Source organism: Megalops cyprinoides, chromosome 3 (assembly GCF_013368585.1).
Source record: "Megalops cyprinoides isolate fMegCyp1 chromosome 3, fMegCyp1.pri, whole genome shotgun sequence".
NCBI classification, from domain to species: Eukaryota; Metazoa; Chordata; class Actinopteri; order Elopiformes; family Megalopidae; genus Megalops; species Megalops cyprinoides.
In genome coordinates this window covers 50,765,869-50,790,468 of record NC_050585.1, presented here as the reverse complement: position 1 = coordinate 50,790,468, position 24,600 = coordinate 50,765,869, and the positions used below count along the sequence as shown (strand labels likewise).

Below are 24,600 nucleotides of genomic sequence, written 5' to 3'. Positions count from 1 at the left end.
AGGCACTCTGTTCATCTGGGCTCTCGCCTCCCCTCCGCTCCTTTCCTCCAGCTCCCCTGTCCACGCTGTCGCCTACACATTACATTATGTGCGTTTAGCAGACGCTCTTTTCCAGAGCGACTTACACAGGGTACAATTTTCTTTTCACATATTACTCATTTATATTTATATAGCTGGATAATTTACTGAGGCAGTTCTGGGTTAAGTACCTTACCCCAGGGTACAGCAGTAGTGCCCCAGCGGGGAATCGAACTGGCATCCTTTCGGTGATGAGTCCTGGTCCTTACCGCTGTGCTACACTGCCGCCCCGTGTGTAAGGCTAACTGTCTCCTTGGCGCTGCGTGCTGTTTGAGCGTGGGTTAGCTGACTGTGGGGCTCTGTGGCTTTGTGTTGAGGAGGATGCTGCGATCGCGGTGCGGCCCTCTCACCCGCCTCTCCGTTCTCCCCGCAGAGTAACACCGATGTCTTCCAGCCAAGTGCGCAGCAGTGACGCCTACGTGCTATTCTACGAACTGTCCACCTCCTCGCGGGTGTGAGGGCCCCTTGCGGCCGCGGTCATCGAGAAGCTAGCCCCGGCCCCCTTAAGACTGATCTGACAGAAAAAGGGGCCTCCTGGACTTCTCAGCACCAGCCGTGGACAGCGAGACTTCTTCCACTGGCGGCGGGGGAGACCTCCGAGCAAGCTCCCCGACCCCCCCGTCTCACTCCTCTGGGTGTGTGTGGGTGTGTGCGTGTTCGTGAGCACGCATTTGTGTGTGTGTGTGTGTGTGTGTGTGTGTGTGTGTGTGTGGGAAGCCAGCATGTGCGGGCGTCTCCAGGCAATAACCCAAGGCGGCTCTGTCTCCCAAACTCCCTCCCTATGCACTGCGACGGGAGCTTTTGTCCCCCACGCGCCTTTATTTGTTTTTAAGATCACCTCAACCTTAAAAGACTTGCTCCTCCCTTTTGATTTTTCAATTTGGGTTTTCTACCTGGAAAAGACTCCTCACCCTGGAAGTTGGATGGATGTACAGCGCCCCCTGCTGGTCCATTGCAGTAGAAGGCACTGGATGAAGAGGTTTCTGCAAACCGCAGGCCTTGAGCTGCACAGCACCTCCCATTCCCCTTTTTGTTTCACTCCTACGTCCGACCACTCGTCTCAGTGTGTGCCTCTCTGTTTGATCCACCTCTCCCTCCCTCTCCTCCCTGCCTGTCTGCTGAGTGAGCTGAGGGGACAGGGTTTGTGCTGTTTTCGGATCTGCTGTGGGCCTAGAGGAAGCCCTGGACCTTTCTTTTGTCTCAGTATGGCTGCTACTGGTGTTTTAAAATGATGTGAATGAAATCTCAGCAGTATGGACTCTTTATCGTTGGACTTATGGAAAAAGACAATAAGTTTTGAAAAGACGATATATGTATATTTTTGTATCATGATGCAATAGAGAATGTGCTACACAGTGGTGCTGAAAGTGACCATTACTGTTTTCTGTTAATTTAATGAGCTAGAGATAATACTTTTATTTTATGCTTACTGGTGATAACAATGTGATGAAGTCACACTTTTTAACTGGCAGAAGAAAAAGAAATATATATATACATGAATAAATATTATAATATTCGACTCCTCTGTACCTCTGTATTCTTTTGTGATGGTGGATGGAAGGTGAACGTTCTGTGTCTGTTCTCATTATCAGTATCTCTTTACATTTAGTGTTGCCCCCTTGTCTCACTTTAGTTAGCACATACACAGCCTGGCACTCACCTGTGCTGGGCACTACCTTAGCTGGTGCTTACCCAGGAAGCAGAAAGTGACATACTCTGCCACATGGTACCATATCGCAGAATGGTTGGCAGTTATGCCCTGCCGTGCCCTGCATGAAATTTGTTTTTGATTGTAAATGAAAGTGTCTGCTTGTTAATCTGTTCTCTGTAGATCTAACTCTCTCTGCTGATGCATGTCACTTACTAATATTTGCAGCATCACAGCACTACCTGATCTTGGCTAGTCAGTGGATATTTAGAGGAACACTTACCCTCAGTGAACTGTGTACAATACCTTTAGGCTGTATGGATAAACCAGATGGCCTGTAAAAATCCCACCTCACGGATGAAGCGAAAGGGCTACGTGCCTTCAGGATCTCTACGATCCAGATGCAGAAAATGTGAACCTGTGACTCGCCAGGATTTCTCCCTTTTTTCCCAGGGATGCTTTACTTATCTCTGAGTCAGCCTATGGCCGTCAGTCAGGCAGTCTGAGTCAGCCAATGGCTGTCAGTCAGGCAATGTCTCTGAGTCAGCCAATGGCTGTCAATCAGGCAGTGTCTCTGCTAAACGTACATTTTTGGATATCATGACTCCATAAATGCATGCTGTAATTGCATAACAGCATATGCCGAATGATTCTGATTTTCTTTGACACATATATGCGTATGACACATACCCACATGCGCATGCAGTCAGTTTGAGCCCAGCTGGAGACAAGTAGAGAGTTGAATGCTGGAGTTAGTCACTGGGTCCTGGCTGTCCAGTGTCCAGGAAGATAAGTATTATAACTCTTGGAAAACCACAGGTCTTAACATTTTTATTTTGCGTATATGTGTGCAAGAGGGGGGTTTCATCTGAATTCTTTCTAATTTTCATTGACGCATATATTTTTTTTTTTTCATTAATATAAGCATTTGCGATCAAATTTCTGCATTTTCAACAGTATTCATCAGGAAATAACTCTTTACCTGGAAAAACATGGGGTACACCCTCCATTAACCAAAATTAAGTAGTATCTCCTAGGCACCACTAGATGGACGTGTGATGGTGGCGGCAGTGTAGCATAGTGGTTAACCACTATGCTACACTATGCTATTAAGGAGCAGGACTCGTAACCGAAAGGTTGCTTGTTCAATTCCCCACTGGGGCACTGCTGCTGTACCCTTGGGCAAGGTACTTAACCCACAATTGCCTCAGTAAATATCTAGCTGTATAAATGGATAACATTGTAAAGAACTGTAACCTATGTAAGTCGCTTTGGATAAAAGCATCTGCTAAATGAATAAATGTAAATGTAAATGGTGGTCAGTGTGACCCCATTGTCTCCCGGCAGATGGCGTATGTGGATTGTTCTGTACACCTGTCTGTCTGAGAGTTCATGTAGAATCATATATTCTTCTGCTGCAGCTCAGAAGTAGTACATGCAGAAACCAATGCAATCTCACTGCAACATGCCAAGCAAGCCAGCAGTGGTTTCAGCTTATACACCTCTACACCTATACAAGTATCACCTAGAATTGCTGACACAAACAAAGAAAGCTTGCTATTTGCAATGTATTAGAAAAGTGCAGTGGAAATGGGAAGAAAAAGTATCTACCTCTGGGCAACACCATATTGAACTACTTCTTCCTCCTGTGAGTACTTCACAGTATTGAGTGTACAGAGGATATCTGTCAGAAGATAATGATCTGACCACTGCCGTGCAAAGGACCACCATAAAAAATATTTTTAGAATTTATATCTCTCAATTTTATATTCTTTCATTATACTGGGAAACTGAGAACCGTCAAAAGATATTAATATCCACCCAGGTACTCATTTGTGTACGAAATGTGTTTTATTTTACGGTGGAATGGCTAGTTAGTCACGCACTGCACTGCTGCTGTTTTAGGGCTTTTGATGAGATGGCAGGGATGACCCAAACACTCCCGTCTCGAGAGTACCTGCCACGTTTGTCTACCCTGTAATAACATGTCTAATTGTGTGATGGTCATCCAGGTCATAATGGGTGAGCTTCCTCCCTTCATACTTGCTTCAGGGACCACACATTAAGCTTTGAAGGGCCACACAAGGGCCCAATGCAGGTTGGCCACCCCTGAATTTGTGTGACCAGCACTTTTGGCAAAACTGTAGTTGGTCTCTCCACTATGGTACACACGTTTCAGTATTCCATTGTCTGTGCTGATAGCAAATGCTGATTAAACGGCATGCTTTTCCACAATACTCATTTATATTATATTTATAATTATGATTAATTATATTTTATGATTTAATTATATTAATATGACCATAAAAAATTAAGGGTAAAATAAGTCATTGCCTGTCAATCTCTGCATGCAGTTTCAACCTATATTCACTAGAGGTCAGTGTGTCCCCACTGTGTGTCTGTGCACAAAGGCCCCCTGTGAGAGCTCAGAGAGGCCTGTGGAAGCGTATTCTATGACCTTGGAGGTCTTTTGCATTGAAATCCTATTTGCAATTGCACTTTGGCTGCAACAGCAGACAGCGGTTGCTTTGTTTAGCAGTGCAGTGACAGCGTCAGTCTCAATGAAGGCAGGCTTCCCCTGTTCGCTGGGGTCATAGAGTTGCTTCACAATGACCTTTGAAAAAAATACAAGGTATTATCCGTAAGCTGGGTGCCACTGATCTCATTAACACAGTGAGTAAGCGTGTGAAGAGCAACGAGAGGGTGACAGTGTGCCTGTGTGTAGTAGGGCTTGCGTGTGCGTGTGTGTGTGTGTGTGTGTGTGTGTGTGGATGCGTGTATGTCTGTGAGTGGATGTGTAGGTTCCGGTCCCTTGGTGTGTGTGTGTGTGTGTGTGTGTGTGTGTGTGTGTGTGTGTGTGTGTGCGCGTGTGTGTGTGTGTGCGTGCGTGCGTGTGTCTGTGCATGGGCGGCCGTTTTCAGTGACTGTGTGGATTATGTTTCGAGCCTAAGATAGGTGATCTGTGTGTGAGGAGCCAGGTTGTGAAGAGAGAAGGATAGAATTATCTCCACAAGCCTCGCTGGGGTGTCAGACGTAACACTACTCCAACGAGACAGACCATCTCTTTGCCAGCAGTGGAGCACACACTGTCGGCCCCCATCTTTGTCATCACCATCGTTATTGTTACCTCCGCACAAGAAGAGTTTGTTCAGGCCTTACCGTGATGTCTCTGATAAAGACTTCCACTCTCTGCTTACACATAACAACCCTCACCTGTCTGCCATTCCCAGGAGTCACAACTCTATTGTCACTTCATTAGCTTCACCCTGCAGTTTTCACAAAATAAATTTAGCTCTGATGTGCACAAACAAAGATGAGGAACATATTTTAAAATAGGACCAACTGTGCCATTTAAATGCAGATGTGGAAAAAAATAATAAAATGAAAGCTTTTGGGAATATAATAGCAAATAACACTTTTATCCAGTTACACATATATACACATATAACTACATTATTAAAAAAATACAAATGGCAAAACATGATATACGTATAAAATATGACACATTATTTATGATCACTCCCATTGCTTTTTGTGAAGGCACCAGGACCTATTATTACAGAAAGTTTGCCACGTCTGTAAATATAAATATATTGTAATACATTAAGAGATCTGTGGTTCAGCCCAAGAAATACAGTATTGCAAATACAATAAAATGTATTTATGAAAATCACAAATATATTGCAATATACCCATATTCAATAATTTTCATATTTTAAATATATTGATTGAGCTAAAAAATATATATTTTCAAAAATGTTTTCTTAATATATAAGGTTTTTCTATATATTAATATATACAAAAAGAACACAGTGTCAAAAGCTGGTGGACAATGCTGCTGTGCTCCTTTGGGCTGAGATATGTCTCCTGGCTGGTCTGTTTGCTGCCGTTGCAGAGTGGACATTCTGTGCTCTGTCCCAGGTCTATGGGTGGATTAGGTCCACATAGGTACTTTTAAAGCACTCTGGTCTTTCATATGTAAATTAGCAGTGAAAAAAAGAAACACAAAGTTCCTGAGGTTTCCAACTATTTGAGAATTACTGTTCATTTTCTTCCAGAGCAACACTGAGAGATTGGACCTCTCTGAAGCTCAACATCTTCTATACGTCTGTGTGAAGCTCTGTCTTACTGTGAAAAAGAGGGGGTGGAGCTCTGGAAATATCATACCTGTGGCAGGCAAGGGAGAGAGCACACGCTTTATTGGATCTCTGCCCCCCCCCCCCCCCCCCCCTTCCCTTTCTGCTTCTCCTTTTCTCTCTTTTCTCTGACTCTCTCCCTCCCTCTCCTTCTCCCCGTCTCTCTCTGACACTCCCTCTCTGTCTCTCCTTCTCCCTGTCTCTCTCTCTCACACACACACACACACACTCTCTCTCTCTCACCCTCCCTCTCCTTTTCCCTGTCTCTCTCACTCTCTCCCGCCCTCTCCTTCTCCCTGTTTCTCTCTCCTGGTTTCTCTCTCGGGCCTGGATACTGGAGCTTAGTGGGACAGATAAACAGGCTGTCCTGCTGGATTAAATTTGGATCCTGTTTAGAAAGCAGCTGTTCAGAGGAGATAAATATTTGATGTAGTGAGCTGTTAAGAGCAGAAGTAGAGTGAGGTGAGACGCGCAGCCAAGCCGTGCTGCTCCCTCTCTATCGATCACTCCCCTTATTACCTGTGACCGTTCCCGATGTACTCCACACATGCCCCTATACTCTGCATACACCCCTATACTCCATACATACCCCTGTACCTACCCCTGACCCCCTTATGTATCCCTGTACTGTGTATATAACCCTATACTCCATACATGTCCTTGTACTCTGGATATGCCCCTATATAAAATACATACCCCAATCCCAATCCCAATATTCCTCATGTACCTTTATACTCCTCACATATATACTCCTCCATACACCACTATTCTTCTTATATGTCACAAATACCTCTATACACACTAATATACCACATAAATGCCCATATGTTCCATAGACATACACAACTATACTCCCTTTGTACTCCATATGTACCCCATACTCCAAAGATATACACACATACGCACCACTCTACACCACACACATACGTTTTCTCATTATACACCACTACACTCTTCACACACTTTCTTCAAACTCCAATTGCCTAAAATTAGTTAGCATGGGTGTATGAGCAGACAGTAACTAGATTCACAGAGCCATCACCAAGAATCCCACTCAGAACCTGATGGATTTTAAAGATACAGTTTCGTCACTAACAGATTCTTTACTAAGTGCCTCTTGTACAAAATGAAAACCTGTGCTTGCATGTGGCGCTCAGCTCGGCAGTTAATGTGGACATGTCCGGGAGTAATAACTGCATCATAAATCCAAACCTGCAAATTAATGACCACTGTGGAGCAAAGTCCACGGCATGGCTGTTTCCAGGGGTTGAGAAGGACCTGGTGTTTGCAATGCATCTGTGCTTGTGCTGCTGCAATCATCCATGTACATATAGACATTCTAAACTAACATCAGAAAAACTTTCCACTACCTAACCTACAGCCCAGGGATCTATCACATACATGTCACCTTTAGTAAAGAATGGGATGAAATTCCACTATAAAGACTCTGTTTGTCATAAATGCCGCCATTTTTATTTAATGGCATGCTTTGTAACTCATTTATGTGGCAACATTAGAAGTACAACAGCAGTGAGCCACTTGAGTTTTGAACAGACAACCTTCGGAATCAGATTCTAATTTCCTGAACTCTGCTCCACGATGTTACTACTTCGAGCACCCAACTTAACTTCAATATGTAATGTATACTGTTATGTATGTGTATATTTAAGTCTGAGAGCTCATTTAGAAACGAGTTTGTTGTTTTTCTGCTACTATTTACATTAAGGCCACTAATGTTTAAATCAACACTCACAATACACAGGTGAAATGTATTTCAAAATGTTTCTTTATTACAAAACAGCTTCAGGCACATTTGATACATTTTTGAAAATCAGTTCAACAACATTGGCAGTATTAATTATATTTTGCAGATCTTTCATTAATTTCTTTCTGTTTCATTAGTGTTTGAGATATTGCCACAGTTGCTGCAGCTGACACATTTGCACGTGAATTTGAGATAAGATTTTAAATTGGGATGGGGATGTAAGCAGTGATTAACAGAGATGATCTCCATACTGGGAATCTCGGGTTTACACAACACACACTCAAAATCTCCTTATTCGCAAAAAATCTCCTGCACCATAAGGGCAAAAAAATACATTAGGAGTAAAAGACTCCGGTGTTCCTTTTCCTACTATAAAAGCCTCTATTTCATGGGTAAAAACAAATGAAAACTATATTTGACTGATGCGTTGCAGCTGTTGAAGTCTTGCTACAAAGTGCAGAACATGACACAGTAAATATGAAGCTACATGCTCCAGTTGGTCAAGTAAAGTTTTAATTTGTTTCTGCTGATGAGATGAAGGCTTTTATTAAGATTTATTAAGATTTTCCAGTAACAAAGGGCTTGGAATTTGAAATAAATTCCCCCCTTTCTTTTCATATTTTTCTTCCAGATTTATTTGATTTATTTAATAATTTTGCTACATTTAGCTGCACTGCTGCTACATTTTGGTTTTTTTTTAAAAATCTGCTTTTTGGGGATTACTGCAGTACTGAGTACACTTCCTCATTCTAACCTTTTTTATCAGTTGACATTGGATAAATTGTACCTCATTGCAAAGAGTTTAATGGAAGGAGACCCTTTGAAACTAGTGTCCCCTGAAGTCTTTTTTTTTTCTTAGCACACTCAATCAGTCTCAGGACAGACAGTCCCCTTGGTTAACACTAACCACCGTATTTGCATGCATTTGGGTCTGATCAGTAACTAGATATACTGAGTTGTAATATGTAAAGAAACAAACACAAAGTCAGCACCTCTCAGGGATCAAAGTTCTCCCTTCATAGAACAGGGGGCCGATTCTACTTGTTATTAGTGAGCAGTAACATTAGATGTAAGATCCAGGTCTTTTCCACGCTGGTAGTGCAGCAGGCAGGATCAGACAGCACCCTGGGAAAAGGCCATGCAGCTGGAGAGTCAAGAGCTGTGGGACTGCTGTGGGTCTGTGGCATTAGCCCCCAAGCCTTCCAGTGTACTTCAAACCAGCAAAGATTCCCCCGCCTGTCCAACAAAGTGAGAGTCAGTACAGACCATACACCAACCTGCTCATACTGTGATTGGTGTGTTTCTGAGAGTGCTAAACCAAAAATGTCATTGTGTTGGCTTTGAATTAAAGAGCCCTGGGAATAAAGCCTAGTGTGTTCCGGGAGCTTATTTACAGCAAGAGACGTAATTTCTCTGTGTACACAGTTGGGTAAATTTCTCACTGAATTGTCCTGTAAAACATTGGGTCTGCTTGTTCCTCACAAAAGGACAAAGAGTCCATGGTAAATTATCCTGTTAACACACTTCTACTTTCCCACAAGGAATTATCACTGTAATTAACCTGTCAGCATACGTGTGCGTGTGTGGCCTTGTGTGTGTGTGTGTTAGTCAGATAGAAAGAGAGAGAGGGCAGAGACTGTCCTCGTATGTAAGTTTCGAATGCGGGTTTTCAGTGTGCTTCAGAGCGTGATTGTGTGTATCTGAGTGTAGGAATCTGTCAGAGTTAATGTCCGAGCGTCATGCTGACCAGCACACACGGTCTTACCCACTGCGGCCACGCCAGCGATGGTGCCAATGGCTACGCCTGCCGCCTCCCCTGGGGACAGTCCGTGGTGGGTGGGTTCGCTGGGCTGGGGGGCGGAATCAGTGGGCACGGATGAGTTCGGGTGTGCGGAGGAGGAGAAGTCAGAAGCGGATGTCTGCGGGGACGTCCCAGTTGGGGAGCTGGAGCTCCCTGAAATGGATGCTGGGACTGAGGTAGATGGCATGACTGTGGAGCTTGTCGCGGTGTTGCTCTTTTCCAAACATCCCAAAATCATTGCTAAGAACACAAGAAGACAACACACTCTGCAGTCAGTGTAAATAACCAATATATCTAAGAATACTATGTTGCATGATCCTATCCGATCCTCCAGCAGTGAGCAGAGCAGGTGGAAGGTATCCGCCTCACCTGTACCAAGCAGGGTCCAGATTAGTGAGAGGTGGTTTCCCGTCATGACAATGCACGGATTCTAATTTTCTAGGGGATAGACAACAGGTTAACATCATACTGAACTTCCTCAAACACACATTCTACCTCTGGTTAACTGACAAACCAAATATCCATCGCTACTCATCAAATAACTCAATCCAAAATTCGGTCCGTGAGATGATATGCAGATAAAGATATTTAGGAGGTTATTTAATCAAAAAGCAAAATGTTCATAAAAACTTGAAAAAGTCATAGAACAAATGTTTTAACGGTGGTTAAAGACCAGGAAATGACAGAGGAAGTATCAGCCAAAAGGATACGAGTTGGTGCATTTGAGATCACCTGTCTATGTTCAAAGCAGAGAAGGAAGAAGCAGTGAACAGTTTATCTTAGCTTAGGGAAATGAAGCAACAATTTCTTCAATTAGCCAACAAAGTCTTTTTGAGCCTTTTGGTATTTATATGCATACATGAGTGAGACCATTGAAAGAAGGAGAAAGAAAAGAGAGTACTGGAAAAGCTTTAGTACTGACCACTGGTGATAGTCTCGTCCTTTGGTCTTTGTAAGCCTCTGCGTCTCCTTTGCCCTGATGCTTGTGGCACTGTCCGTCACTCCTGGCTTTTATTCCTCACTGTACTTTCGTCATCATAGCAACCCGGTTTTTTGTGTCATAACCGGATGTTCATCCCATGATGTTTTTTACATACGTCAATGTTTTATGGCCAAAGAGTTATAAAACTCCATTTATGTAACAGTGGACTGTTTGAATATTATTTATGGGATATCAGGGGGAAAGATAGCACTTTGGCAGTACCGAGAGCCAGCTGCAATGAATTGTCATGAAAGGGAAAGCATAGAACCAATTACAAATTCAGTATACTGGAAGAGGACTGGAAATGGGCAACTGAAGGAGAGGGATAATTACACCTAGAGACACACAGATTAATTTCATGATAACTAAGCTATATATATATGATGATATATAGATATACATACATACAAGCAAGAAAAAACAACATCCATGAAAGAGGAACAAGTCAAAACTCGCTGACAGGGATAGACGATCACTGAACAGGATAGCGGCTAAAAACCACCGAAAACAACCAGCTCAGAATTACCACAGAGCTGAATCTACACTTCCTTGAACCAGTTCTCAATGAAAATTGTACATCATTATAGTCACAAAGCTGATATCTATGGTAAGGCTTCCAGTCAGAAGCCACTTGTAACCAAGGCCAATGTACAACAATGTAACCTCATGTAATGAGCACCAAACTTCTTTGCAAGTAATATGGTTTAGAAGAAAGTAATATGGTTTAATTAGTCATCTGTTTTTCTCATTGTCTTGCATTTGGATGGGTTTATGTTTAGAGAAAGCCAAAGGAAACCTTCCAACCATGCTGCCTGTTCCTGAATGTTAAACATGGTGGTGGATTTGTTACGATATGGGAAGCCATCCCATGGCAGTCACTGTATCAAGTTTTTACTCTCCGTGGTAGAACTATATCTCAGGAATAAAAAGCCACGTTAGGAAACTGGGTTCCCCTATTGTGTCAACATTGTTTCCTCAAGATGGAAACGCTACTAAATGAATTTAAAAGTGGTTTCTTGAACATGAGGATGAAGTCAGTCACCTTTCACGGCCTCCCAATCACTCTCAATATATTTAATCTTTATAGGATGGTCTGCGGTACATTCCCGTGTCCTTCGTCTCTCAAAAGAATTTGAGGCTTTCCTTCTTAAAGGAAATAATGGCCCAGTGGTTCAATATCCTAGTAGAAACAGTTTAAAACTGATACGAAAGCATTCCAAGTAGGTCTGAAGCTGTGCTGAAGGACAGTGGCAGGTCAACTCATTATTAGTTAATAAATACTCATATTTTGTTTGTTGTGTGTATATATATATATATTTATTTCATCCACAGCCTACTTGAAGGTGGTGGGGGGCCATTGTGAACTGGGGAGGGAGTATGGCAGAGGAATTGCATTGCACATGAGGAGTTTTCTCTCATGATCCAGCCCAGAGAAAGCTGCATATCTGGGAGCCGAACTCCATGTGGGGGGATTGGGGTGGGGGGGTCACTCAGGCTAGGATTAGAGCTCTTACTGACCAGCCAGTGGTGCCAACGGAGAACAAAGAAAATCCTGTGTGGAAAGAGCGCTGTGACCCCTGGGTCACTAAGCGCTCACACCACGCGCTCTCCACCACTCACAGAGTCCAGCACCGCAGTACCACGCCATGGTGTACATTCTCGCTGTTCCCCTCCTCACCCCCCCTTTCCCCTCCCTCATACAGGCAGTACACAGCCACACAAACACAGACACATAAAGTCATGCCTTACTCCTACTGATTCCATGCCTGTTTTCCCCTTTTGCTCCTCTATGAAACAGAAAAAAAAAAAAAAGATTTGTGTAAACTTGTCAGGTTGAGGCCATTTAAGGACCCTTGTCACGGAGACAAGTGTAGACATAGCTATTCTCTCAACCTGGTGACCCTGCGGTTCACAGGAAGGACTGAAGGTGTTTGCTTATGCTGTGTAGTTTTTGGTTTTTTTTAAGAACCGTGTTTTGAACCTCGAAGCTAGTTTTTAGTTTTATCCAAGGTAGAATGAAAATTATTAAGGCACACTGTGTTATTCGTCATTATTTTTACATGGAATAACAGAGGGGAAAAACTGTTCATTACAGGATATTACTTAAGAATTAACCGAAACCAAAATTTCTGTAAGTTCTCTAAAATTTTTCTAAGTCATATCAGGAAAAGCAGACGCATTGTGTAAATTCAGTTTCAAAAGATATGTTCGGTCCTCTTGTCCCTAGAGGGGGCCATCTTGCCAAACGACCGATTCTCCCGTGAGGTGGAAATGCGTTTTTTTTATCGGTATGGTGTAGGAATTACTAACGCTATCCGAGCTGCCGACGGGTGCATCTAACGCGATACGCTCACGCCAGCCCTCGTCCATGGAAACCCGGGGCTGATGCCGGCCGTGCATCACTAGCAACACACCTAGCCGGCGAGCCTGTTTGGCGGTGGTTACGACAGGCATGCAGACCTCCTCAGGCTAGTTGTGGCAGCTTAACCGCTTTGCATTTAGTTCTAAATATTATCCCACGATGTGTAGATAGCTAGCTAGCAGGCTAGGTACCGGCATCGCTCCGGGAGAGAAGAGCAATCAATTGCCGGAGACCTTAACCATCAGTTTTGTTTACTGAGTTGCTGCTGAGTTAGGGGAAACGGTGTGAGCTAGCTGTTACCGGCGTCTGGACCAATAAAGGGAACACTAATGCAGCCTATAACATACACGGCAAATCCCAGCCAGCGGTATTAAAGAGCGGTGTATAAAGTTCTCCGCCAGCCTACACCTCAATCCCCATTCCGGGAATTAGCAAGTAAAATAACGACAGCAACGCAAGGATGTTGCATGTGTTGTTTTGCGGCGCTGTGGTTTTCCCTGGACTCTTCGTCGTCTTCAGGAAAGTACTCCCGTCCATTTTCAAACAGTGGACAGATGCCGACGTGGTCCTGGTCAGCGAGAGGTAATTCTTTTGTTACTTTAAGTTAAATCTGTAGCTATTTTTTTCTTAGCTTACAAGCTAGCTGGGTAGTTTATCATCGTCAGCTAGCGCGTTACGTGGATGCAACGCAGTAGCTGGCTCTGTAATGTGGACCGTGGGGACTGAGTTTATTTTTCAAAATGAGACGCAAACTTGCGAGCTGGGTAGCGCGCTACCTCACTGTTTACGGCCAGCTAATTAGCCTGCTGTAGCTAACGTCGATAACAACAACCTAGCCGGCGAGCGCATCATTTTACTGCTAAAACCCGGCTGGCTACTTATAGATAGAATAATGGGGTAAAAGGTGTTAAGACTTTAAGTTGTATTGTGCAAGGACGTGTTGTGGAGTGGAATCGCTTAGTGAGAGGTGCATTAACGAACACATAGCCGGATTGCTATTAAGCTCTTACGGCGTGTTGTTGCACATGTGGGGATGCAGCCGTACGTCGGAGCCCGCTCAGCACCGTCCTTGAGTTTAATCTTCCTTAAGTCCCAGCACTGGTGTTACGCAATTCAAAGTGCTGAAATGCATAACTCCGAAAAGCCTGGCCTTAATCACACACTTATGTTTATGAATACAGTAGCCAAATGTTCATCGTAACAGCAGACCAGAATCGCGAAACGCAAGTACGACACTGCTGAAAGTGTCAGACATCAGTCAGGGTTATTATTTGCGACCAGTTAGCAAGCGGTCTGTCCAGAGAATATTACCGAAACATGCTTTTAATGTGCTGTTTACATGAGCGAATATTCCGGCCCTTATGTATGTCGATTGGTAGAGATATATTTTAAGATATTTTACAGTGTCGGTCAGAGTATGGGGGAAACATTCACATGAGGTGTAACATTCATCATTGCTTTTTTTTTAGATTCTGAATGGCTTCTTTTTAAAGCTTGGTGATTGATGAGTTGTTGAATGTGTGGATTTTATGTGTTTTTAAATATATACGGTGTATTCTAGCTGTTTACGAGCGACACTCCATTCATGAAGCTAGGAGCGGCGGTGGGTTAGCATCGGGTCTGAACTCAGGTTCATGGGTATTTACAATGTTAATAAATTGCGTGTGAGCAAGATGACATGGGAATTTATATTAATTATAAAACTTGATTAAATATTAGAATAAGAAACACTGCTTAGCTCCAAGCACTGCATCATGCATAGTTCTTGGTAAACAATTCTTTTCTGGCTAGAAATATCCAGCTGTATAAAAGGATAACATTGTAAAGAACTGTAACCTATGTAAGTCGCTTTGGATAAAAAGCGTCTGCTAAATGTAAAATGTAAATGTAGAAATATAATACCTACGTTGTCAATATCGATATCGATCTGTTGGCTGTATGTATGGTCAAGTAGGCTTTCCTTGTGAATATTGATGGCAAAGAAGTAAACTGCGTGTGTGTGTGTGTGTGTATATAGCTTTCAAATAGCAAATTTTCAATTTTTTTCATTAAGATTGACATTTTTTTTTGCTTGTGTGTTTGATTAACAAGCATTTGAATATTGAAGCAATAAGTTTCATTGGAGATCTCGTGGTCGAAGTCTGGTGCGTTCTATCCGATCCCCAGCGAGGCATGTCTCGGTTGGTGTGCGATCGTGACCCTTTACCCAGATTTTCCTATTCACTCTGACATAATTGCAGTCAGTTCTGCTGGGCCAGGCCTCTGAGGGGGTCCCATGCAGTGGAGGAACCCCACGTCCTGCCCCGTCCTTGTTTTAAGGCCGCGTTTCCTGTAAACACATGTCCAGTTACAAACTTGAGTTCCACGTTCAAGTGGCTCTATGCGAAGCTGAAAACCAGCTTCATTCACAGGTGTCCGGCCTGCAGGGTGAAGCACATGGAAATGAGGAGAAGCAGCCCATCCTGACGGCCCACCCCCCGCCACACCGATCCGTGTCTGTGTTCCTCTGAGTGCGGCTGGATCCCGGCCAGCAAGTGTCTCCCCGATGAGACGCTCACCAGGCAGTTTTGGGCCGGCGTGGTGGTGCTCGTCTTGTCGGGTTGCATTGCATCAGAAACAGATGCCACGATTCAGCGTGATTAAAGAAGCTCCGGTCTCGCTCTCCCGCTGGGATCCCAGGGGCCTTCTCAGCCGCAGCGGGCAAGGGAGTGACCTCTCTGTGAAAGACGGAGGGGACACCTCAAAACTCGTGCACTGACCTGTGGGGAAGCCCTTCCCCCACACTCCCGAGAATGGTCGTGTTTTGCACAGCATATCCATGGTGGTGCCACCCAGCCTCATGCACCTGGGCTGGTAGCGGCGTTAACAGTAATGAGTGTGCGATCAGCTCCGATTGTGTGTTCCCATTGGAACATCACTCGGTAATGGCACGTCTTCTGTTGTTAGCGTGTCTTTGAAGGGATCCCCTCTTTCGCTTGGCAGATGACTCACGTGAGATGAAGTTAGCGGGGCTTGTTTTCTTTCCACTCCAGCCTTCCAGCCTCTGTCCCTACAGATTCCCCTCAGTGCCAGGGATACTCCGGCTGAATTACACAGTCCGTTAACCCGATGGGGAAAAAAAAACGCTTGTGAGATAAGGACATTAAGTGTTCCAGATGTAATTAAATGGGACGAAAAGGAAGACGGTGTACTTGAGGGGAAACCAAGGTTATTCTGCTGTACAGCAAGGACTGAGGGAAGGAAAAAAAAAAGAAAAGAAAAGAAAACACAAACACACCAAAAGCAACCTTTCCCCCTTTTTTCCTCCGAAAGAACAGGCGATACAAAGAGTGGATTGTGCAGATCTGGGTCTTGTGACAGTGTCTGGCCCAGGAGGCAGTGGGGTGTGCGGGTGTATGAGCGAGCTGTGAGAGTGTGTGTGAGTGTGAGTGTGAGTGTGAGTGTGTGTGAGAGAGAGAGAGAGAGAGAGAGAGAGAGAGTGTGTGTGTGTGTGTGTGTGTGTGTGTGAGAGTGAGAGTGAGAGTGAGAGAGAATGTGTGTGTGTGTGTGTGTGTGTGTGTGTGTGTGTGTGTGTGTGTATGTGTGAGAGTGAGTGAGAGAGAGAGTGTGAGTGTGAGTGTGTGTGCGCGTGCGTGTGTTTGTGTAGGGGAGTTTATATCCAGGGGTCCCGCTCAGGCCTGAACTAGACACAGGGCCTGTAGGGGTATGTCACATGACTTCCGGTTCCCTGCAGTATGATTGTCTCCTCAGCCTGCACTGAACCCCCCACACTCACAGCAGAGCACCGTTCTGTGTCAGTTTGCACTCTTCTACATTCCTGTAGGGGCGCTTTGCAATTCACATGTTGCAATTCATGACAGAGTAATGCATACCAGCTTCAGTCAAATAGATTTGTTTTAAGGCAAAAAACAGTACACTAACTGAAGGACTTTAGCGATGGGTTAGCTGAGTCATTTGTCTGTCTCAGCCCTTACATTGCTTAATCCTTACCTGTCTGAGCCTTTACCATTTCCTGCTGATTTCAGGTAGTTTCCACCTGTTGAATTCAGTGTTGGTTAAATTCACACATGAATTACTTATACCTGCATCATATTCTGTAGTAATTGTGACAACCTGAGAGAGCCCCATAAGCATCAGTGGTAGTGCACTCATTTTTTTTTTTTCCTGAGGTCTTTAGTTTTATTAATATAATGATCATCTGGCCTATTTTGTGACTGGGACATCCCTGGTGGTTTTAGGCCAACATTTAATCAAATTCACAACCCATTTTGTCTGTAGAAACAAATGAATGCTCTTATGGTATCTGATATCCTTCAATAGAAAGTACAGTCTCTGCTGTGCTTTCTTGAGGATGAAATTGGTGTCAAGAGACCATGTGAGGGTGTCTGAGATGTGTATGCCAAGAAATCTAAATTGTTGATAGTTTTAGATTTCTTGACATACATTTACATTTTACATTTATTTATTTAGCAGACGCTTTTATCCAAAGTGACTTACAAGAGTGCATACAATAAGTATAGCGACAGTACGGGGACAGGATGTGTACACTTCCACAATGAGACAGTTCTCAGCTGAGAGCAAGGTCTGTTTGAGGACACAGTACTATCAGATTTGTATAACTACAGCATATAGGGCAACTAATACGATACATAAACATCTCAGACACCCTCACATGGTCTCTTAACACCAATTGCATCCTCAAGAAAGCATATCAGAGACTGTACTTTCTGAGGTGTCTCAAGAGTTTTGGCATAAGTACCTTTTATGAACTTTTAACGCTGTACCATAGAGAGTGTACTGGCAGGCTGTATCACAGTGTGGTTCGGCAACCTGACTGCTCAGGACTGCAGACTGCTACAAAGGACTGTAAAGACAGCAGCAAAAATCATTGGCACGGAACTACCACAACTTCATAACATCTACACCGATAAAAAACGTTACCGGAGCATCAAATCACACACCACCTGTGTCAGTAACAGTTTCGTCCCACAGGCAGTCGGGTTGCTGAACAGCTGACATAACCATATGCACTACACATTGTTGTTGTATAATATGTAATATTATTGTGTATATAATGTATACATACGTGTGCAAGGTGTACATAGTCTATGTAGGTCTGTAGTGTCCTCCTTTGTTGGTTTTGTGATGGTGTGCCCTTTATGTGAAGGCAGAGAGAGACGGAGCACATGTATTTCATTGTATTTTTAATACACATGACAATAAAGTTGAATTTGAATAAGCTCATGAAACTTCTGCCCCTTCTCTTGTGTATAGTGATTGTTATTGTTGAGTATTTTAGTGGACTATTTTGTTTGAAATTGCCATATTTGGGGAAAAATTGACTAACTCGAATGACTGAGCTTTTTACAAGGAGAGAACAAGGGAGAGTATCGGGGTCATTTATAGGGCTGGGGATATTCGCTAATTAAACCCTGTACAGATACGGCTACCTGGCATGTAATTATCTGTATCACTGTATCTTTGATGGGCTACTGTATCCTGTGAAAAATATGTGTTTTAAGAAACATGAATTTGCCCCATGGTCATGGCACTCTTGGACGCTGGTTGTGTGCAGCTTTGAAAAGGTGTTGTTTTTCACTGGGATTACAGTATTTGAACTGATTGATCCATGCCTCTAAACTAAATTGATATCTGTCTACAAGTTCACGATTGGTAGCTTTAGCAGGCTCAAGCAGTAACTAGCATTTAATGTAAATGCTAATTATTCTCAGTGCTCAAGCACCCATGCACATCTGTTAAAGACAAAGTAATGACACGTCACCTGTTGTCTAGACAGTGGAACATCAGCGCAGGTGTGCTTGTGTGCTGTCCGCCGAAGGTTTTGTTGGGCTCTTACTTTTCCCCCACTCCTCCTCTCATTCGCCATCCCTCTCGCTCTCTCTCTTTCTCCCTTAGGCTGGTGTCCTCCATCCACGCCATCATGGCCACCACGGCCGGCTTTATCGTGGTGTCGTCCTGCAATGATGTCATAATGGACAGGTGAGCTGCGCAGTCCCATCATGCTTTCTGCCTCTGGCCTGGCCTAGGCTGTGGTATGCAGCAGCAGCAGTAGCACACGCTCTGGGAAGGGGCAGGCTGTCGGCCAGTGTGTCAACTCGGGGCACGGTCTATGGATATTACACGGGTCAGGAACCTGCCTTAACGTGAGAGTCTGTATTAGAGGCCTACCAAACCTGTTTCTCTGCCTCATCGTCTTTATTCCCTGGACACCCTCTTCTCATCCAGCACCAGCACAACAGCTGTGTCCCCTCTCCCCAGATCAGAACGAACCTTCAGCGTGATTACCACCTGTACTCTAGGGGTGGAAAAGGGGGAGCATCAAATATCCTAATTGTGCAATCCTCCATAGTAATTTTCCAGCTCCTGTCTGCCTGCAGACTCCCTTATTGCCTGTCAGGGTTTTTTTTTTTTTTTCATCCTTTTAATCCCCTGCAGATTAATACGCCACATGAGCGTTTGAGCCGTCGATGATCGCCCTCAATTATTATTATTCATGTCAGGCCTTGCTTGTTTGGACGCCAGAGAGATGCAAGAGCAATCCTTTTCTACAGAGCTCGGTGACATTCCCTTCAGGAAAGAGTTTCAGTCCGGTCAGGTTATGTATTTAATCTCAGTGACCCTCAGACAAAAGGTGCTTAAATGGCACTATGAAGTGTTTTTTGTTGCTGTCGTTAGTAGAGGTGAACTAGAGGAGAAGGATGTAGCGTGCCATCTGGTGTCACACAGTAATAGTAATTTTATCCATTAAGATGCGTCCAGACAGGCTTTTAGTGACTTTCATGTAGTACATTTTCTCATAGCTAGTTCTGGAGGGACATTATATTACATTACATTCATTCTCACTGTCTCATTGTCTATGCTGATTTTTGCCTGAATGAATTACGCATGTTAATCCGCATAAATTCTTTGAGACTACATTACGTTGTTGGAGGTGTGTTTGTTCTAATGTAAAGATAAAACGGTTCATTCATCATATTTTTGCTAATATGCACCCCTTGAGCAAATTTGGTGGAGATTTTTTCATTAAAATTAATTAGTTGCTTAAGTACATGGCTTTGGCCCTATTGAGCTACTAATTACCAGTAGTCTTTACCAATATCAACATTCAAGTGGCTCAGTTGCATGTAAATAGCTTAAAGCAGTAATTCTCTTTGTGTCCTTCTGTTTGGACAAACACATTTCCATCAGCCTATGTCCCTAACAAAGAACTGACAGCCAGCACTTGTAGGTATGCCATTAACAGCTTAATCAAATCTAGTTAATTGAGAGCTCAGCTGGGGAGAAGAGCGGTGTTCACGGTGGGTTCCCAGGCTCAGAGGTGAGAAACGCTGATATAGTGTATCTTGCACTGTCAGGGTTTTGCTGCTGGCTGTCATGCGGGAAGGGGCCTTGTCCTGCCCTCCTATCTCTGACGGCAGCCTGTATCAGTGACGCTAACATGGGGGTGTGAGGGGAGGGGCATGGCGCGGGCCAGCAAGCGGCACTGCTGCTATTTACAGATGTTTGTCAAACGAATTAATCAATCCAAACGGCGTTTATTAGTTTAACGTTTGTTAGCGGTGTTTTCGTATGGTATTTGCCACTCTTACGTGAGTCGTCACAAGGGTCTTGTTGAGTAAGGACATGTTGCAAATAACTGCCTGTTTTCATCAGCTGTGGCTGTGTTTTTTTCCAGTTTGGTTTGTGTGTGTGTTTATGTGTTTGTGTGTTTGTGTGTGTGTGTGTGTGTTTCATGAAAGTGATTTCTGCTTTTTCCTCAGGCACTGGCTGGCTACCTACTTCGTGGTGTGGTACGGCGTGCCCTACATGACGTACGACATTTTCGCCATGTATCTAAGCCACTACTACCGCTTCCGGGTCAAAGGTCACGAGGAGTACAAGGAGCACTCCTTCCGAACGTTCAGACTGTTTGTCCGCCGAGAGTTTCTGCTGGTCCTTCATCATATCGCCCTGCTGACCATTCTCCTGCCCATCACGCTGGTGAGAGAGGGGAATCGTGGGAGCAGGGCTGGGGCGAGACGTGGCTGCAATTTCAGACAGCAGTTACGCAGTTTGGTTTCCATCCCTTCCCCTCATCCTTATGTTCGACGTTGGTCTAGCGAAAGGCACATTATTTCAGAGTCTTAGAGGAAATGATCGTACCAGTTTTACCGGCCACCATACACGCTGCTAAATGGATTTAAAAGTGGCTTCTTGAACACGAGGATGAAGTCATGGCCTCCCAATCACTCTCGATATATTGACTCTTTACAGGAGGTTATGGAACGTAGATTAAGGAATAAATTTCCACCTCTTTCATCTCTGAAATAATTGTAGGCTCTCCTTCTTAAAGGAAAGAATGGACACACACACACACACACAGAGTCTAAGAGAAAATTGTTATATCAGTTTTACCGGCACAGCTGACACACACTGACGCACACACACAGCCGGGAAGGCCTTTTGTGAAGTTGCCTCCGGCAGAAGGCAGGGCCATTGGAAACCAAGCCTGTTGTTTTGTGTAGCTGTTGACAGTGATATGATATCACCTTACAGACCCTTTCATTATTTAGGTCCAGCTGCAGGGCTGATACTCCACCCTCCTCCCGCTCCTCCACACACACCTTTGTGTTGGTGTCGCTCCGGGGGGTGGTGTCGGGTTACACACCCCACGCCAGCCTTCAGGCTTCGGATTTTCCCTCGCTGCTTTTTGTCACATGTAATTTATCGGGAGTTTAGATCGGCCCTGTTGATTATTGGGCTTTCAGGTTAATATCGCTGTGCTAAAAACGTGCGCACTCGCCCAAAAAAGGCTCTACATCCGTGACGCGCTCATAGGTGAATTGCGTGGACAGCTGCGTCCTGTGGTTCTCCCTTGCCGTAGGCCACACGCTGGCAGTGGCACAACGAGCAGAGTTGTCTGCCTGGTTACCCCCCAACCCCCCCCACCCCCCAGGTGCATCCCAGAGTCAGGCTTGTGCTGGAGACGCTCACTGTGTGTTTCTGTCTTCCTCAGTTCTACAGGAATGACCAGGGGGACTACTTCATCGGCTGCCTGTTCCTAACGGAGTTCAGCACTCCCTTTGTCTCGCTGGGCAAGATCCTGATCCAGGTAAGGCCGGCCCCTCCAGCCTGTCAGTCCGGCTCCACCCCGACTCCGCCTCCCAAAGGGTCAGTCAGGGTGAAGGAGGCGAAGGTGTTTCTGTCGCACCGCAGAGTGTCTGCGCTGACCGCTTTAGCGGCCACATTACACGGGCGTAAAATGCCAAATGCAGCTCTAAAAATGCCAAAAGGCGTTTTCTTTCTGCGGCCTCGTGCGTACTCTTTGCTTTGCGGGAAGCCGGAATAACATTGCCATTTAGGACCGAGCTGGCAGCAGCAGCACAGGCAGAAACGGAAACGGGAGAGCCGCCGGTCCCGTTGGCCTGGGTATAGTAACGTGTCTGTGCTGCCCGACAGAAAAGCCCCAGCTCATTGTTCCCGGCGCTGCAGGGAGCTGAAATGGCCGTCACAAGCAGTTCCATTGTTTGTGTGCTGTGGGGGATCTCTCTCCAGGGCTGAATCTGTGCCAGATTCACTGCTCTCACAATGTCGAATGCACCCTCGTTTACCGGCCGACCGTAGCCCAGCTCCTTGGGCATTCCCTCAGTATGCCTGCCTTCTAGTGGCTCAGGGCAGCAACTTTGGAAGGTATGACTTGAATAAATATTTTGAGGCCTAGTTTGTTTTTCTGAGGCTCACAGCGTGCTGTTGTCTGACATGAAATGAACCGTGCTATTCATACACTGGGAATCTAGGACAGGTTCTCCCTTCCGGTGTATTATAGAAGGAGGCTATTTGCTCCTTCAGAATGTGGAATGTAAAATTAAGCATTATACAGTAATTAAAATACAGGATTATACATCTGCAACATTTTAATACAACTGTTTTAAGTCTATTTTTTTTATTTATCTTTACAAAAATCAAGCCTGTTAATATTTTGTGTTGCACTGACATACGTTTGTCACTGCATATTGAAAAACTCTTCCATAGCAAAATTGGTGATAGTTACACCTGAAAGTCGTTCCAGCACTTAAAAGACCTAATGCAGGTCAAGTGTAAAGGCAGAGGGGTTGCATTTGAGTATTCATATTCTCTCTCCCTCTCTCGCCCCCTCTCTCGCCCCCTCTCTCGCCCTCTCTCTCGCCCTCTCTCTCGCCCTCTCTCTCGCCCTCTCTCTCGCCCTCTCTCGCCCTCTCGCTCCCCCTCTCGCTCCCCCTCTCGCCCTCTCGCTCCCCCTCTCGCTCCCCCTCTCGCTCCCCCTCTCGCTCCCCCTCTCGCCCTCTCGCTCCCCCTCTCGCCCTCTCGCTCCCCCTCTCGCCCTCTCTCTCGCCCTCTCTCTCGCCCTTTCTCTCCTCTCTCTCCTTCTCTCACCCTCTCTCTCGCCCTCTCTCTCGCCCTCTCTCTCCCCCTCTCTCGCTCTCGCCCTCTCTCGCTCTCTCTCTCCCTCCCTCTCTCTCTCTCCCTCTCTCTCCCCCTCTCGCCCTCTCTCTCTCTCTCTCTCCCCCTCTCGCCCTCTCTCTCTCCCTCTCTCCCTCTCTCGCCCCCTCTCTCCCTCTCTCGCCCCCTCTCTCCCTCTCTCGCCCTCTCTCTCTCTCTCCCTCTCTCTCTCCCCCTCTCTCTCCCCCTCTCTCTCTCTCTCTCTCTCTCCCTCTCTCTCTCCCTCTCTCTCTCCGTCTCCCCCTGTCTCTCCCCCTCTCGCCCTCTCTCTCGCCCTCTCTCTCTCCCTCTCTCTCCCTCTCTCTCAGCTGGGGCTGCAGGACTGCTGGCTGCACAAGGCCAACGGCGTGATGGTGCTGCTCAGCTTCTTCTCGTGCCGCATCGCGCTCTTCCCCTACATGTACTGGGCGTACGGGCGGCGCTACGGCCTCCCTCTCCACAGCGTGCCCTTCCACCTGTCCCTCGCCTGCAACCTGGGCAACCTCTGCATCCTGGCGCCGCAGGTGTACTGGTTCGTTCTGCTGTGCCGGAAGGGCTACCGGCTCTACCAGCGGCAGGGAAAGGCGCGGGACTCTCCCGCCGTCGCGGACGGCGCCAAGGCAGACTAGCGCACCTCGCCGCCGGCGAAGGCACCACAACTACTACTGCTACTACTACTACGGCTACTACTACTACAAAATGCAGCTACTGCTCCTACCACACCTACTGCTAGTACTGTTACTGCTGACGCTCCTCCTGCTGTTACCTCCACCCCCCTCTCCTGCTGTCACTGTTTCCTCCTCCTCCTGCTGTGGGCTTCTTCCTGTAGACTGGGTTCGCGGCCTCGCTTTCACAGCACCGGAGGGCTCTGACCGGCGGGGGAAATGCGCAAAGGAACCGAAAGCCACAGGCCCTCTGAAAGGGGCTTTCTCTCACCGCACGTGAAACCGTTTCTCATTCAGGGGAGCCTCCCGTCTCTGCGTACGGGGCTGTGGAAAGGAGAACGAGTGCCGGGTTCACGTCTGCATTGTTTTTTTTTTTTTAATTTGACAGGGGGGAGACCGTCTGGCTTGGTTGGTTCCGTTTTAGTTGATCTGCTCGTGGTCTGTGATTTGCGTGAGGACGTGCGGGACGTGACCCGCTCTCCCTTGCTGCGCTCCGGTTACACTCCCCCACCCCCCAGTCACCCCGCCCCCTGCCTAACTGAAGGCGCCCCGCCTCACGCCCCCGCTGCCCCCGGCAGGTCGCAGCTGGTGTCCTGAAAGAGCCATTCGCACCACACATCCTCACCAGCACCACCACACGAGCCCACGAATGTGAGTCACCCCACAGTCCACAGTCCGTCGCCGCCCCCCCTTCTCGGCCGTCGC

The 24,600-nt window shown here is 45.8% G+C and overlaps 2 protein-coding genes across 2 annotated transcripts in view; both read left to right on the top strand.

Annotated features, from left to right (window-relative positions):
• The window catches only part of LOC118775704 (ubiquitin carboxyl-terminal hydrolase 2-like), a 13,469-nt gene extending 12,710 nt beyond the window's left edge, over positions 1-759 (top strand). Inside the window, exon 12 of the mRNA XM_036525745.1 lies at positions 452-759. Within this exon, the coding sequence (XP_036381638.1) occupies positions 452-536 (85 nt within the window). The 3' untranslated portion in view covers positions 537-759. The remainder of the gene's footprint in view (positions 1-451) is intronic.
• Positions 760-12,632: 11,873 nt separating this feature from the next.
• Positions 12,633-24,600, top strand: LOC118775389 (TLC domain-containing protein 3A-like). Its single transcript, XM_036525290.1, has 5 exons — positions 12,633-13,354; positions 18,689-18,772; positions 20,554-20,773; positions 21,789-21,884; positions 23,560-24,600. The coding sequence occupies exons 1-5, from the start codon at positions 13,233-13,235 to the stop codon at positions 23,857-23,859; spliced, it is 822 nt and encodes a 273-aa protein (XP_036381183.1). The 5' UTR covers positions 12,633-13,232; the 3' UTR covers positions 23,860-24,600.

Excerpts from the sequence above, each read along its gene's own strand:
- LOC118775389 (XM_036525290.1), top strand. The coding sequence starts at position 13,233 with ATGTTGCATGTGTTGTTTTGCGGCGCTGTGGTTTTCCCTGGACTCTTC. Across the intron at positions 13,355-18,688 it reads GTGGTCCTGGTCAGCGAGAG|GCTGGTGTCCTCCATCCACG; the intron begins GTAATTCTTTTG and ends TTTCTCCCTTAG. Across the intron at positions 21,885-23,559 it reads TGGGCAAGATCCTGATCCAG|CTGGGGCTGCAGGACTGCTG; the intron begins GTAAGGCCGGCC and ends CCTCTCTCTCAG.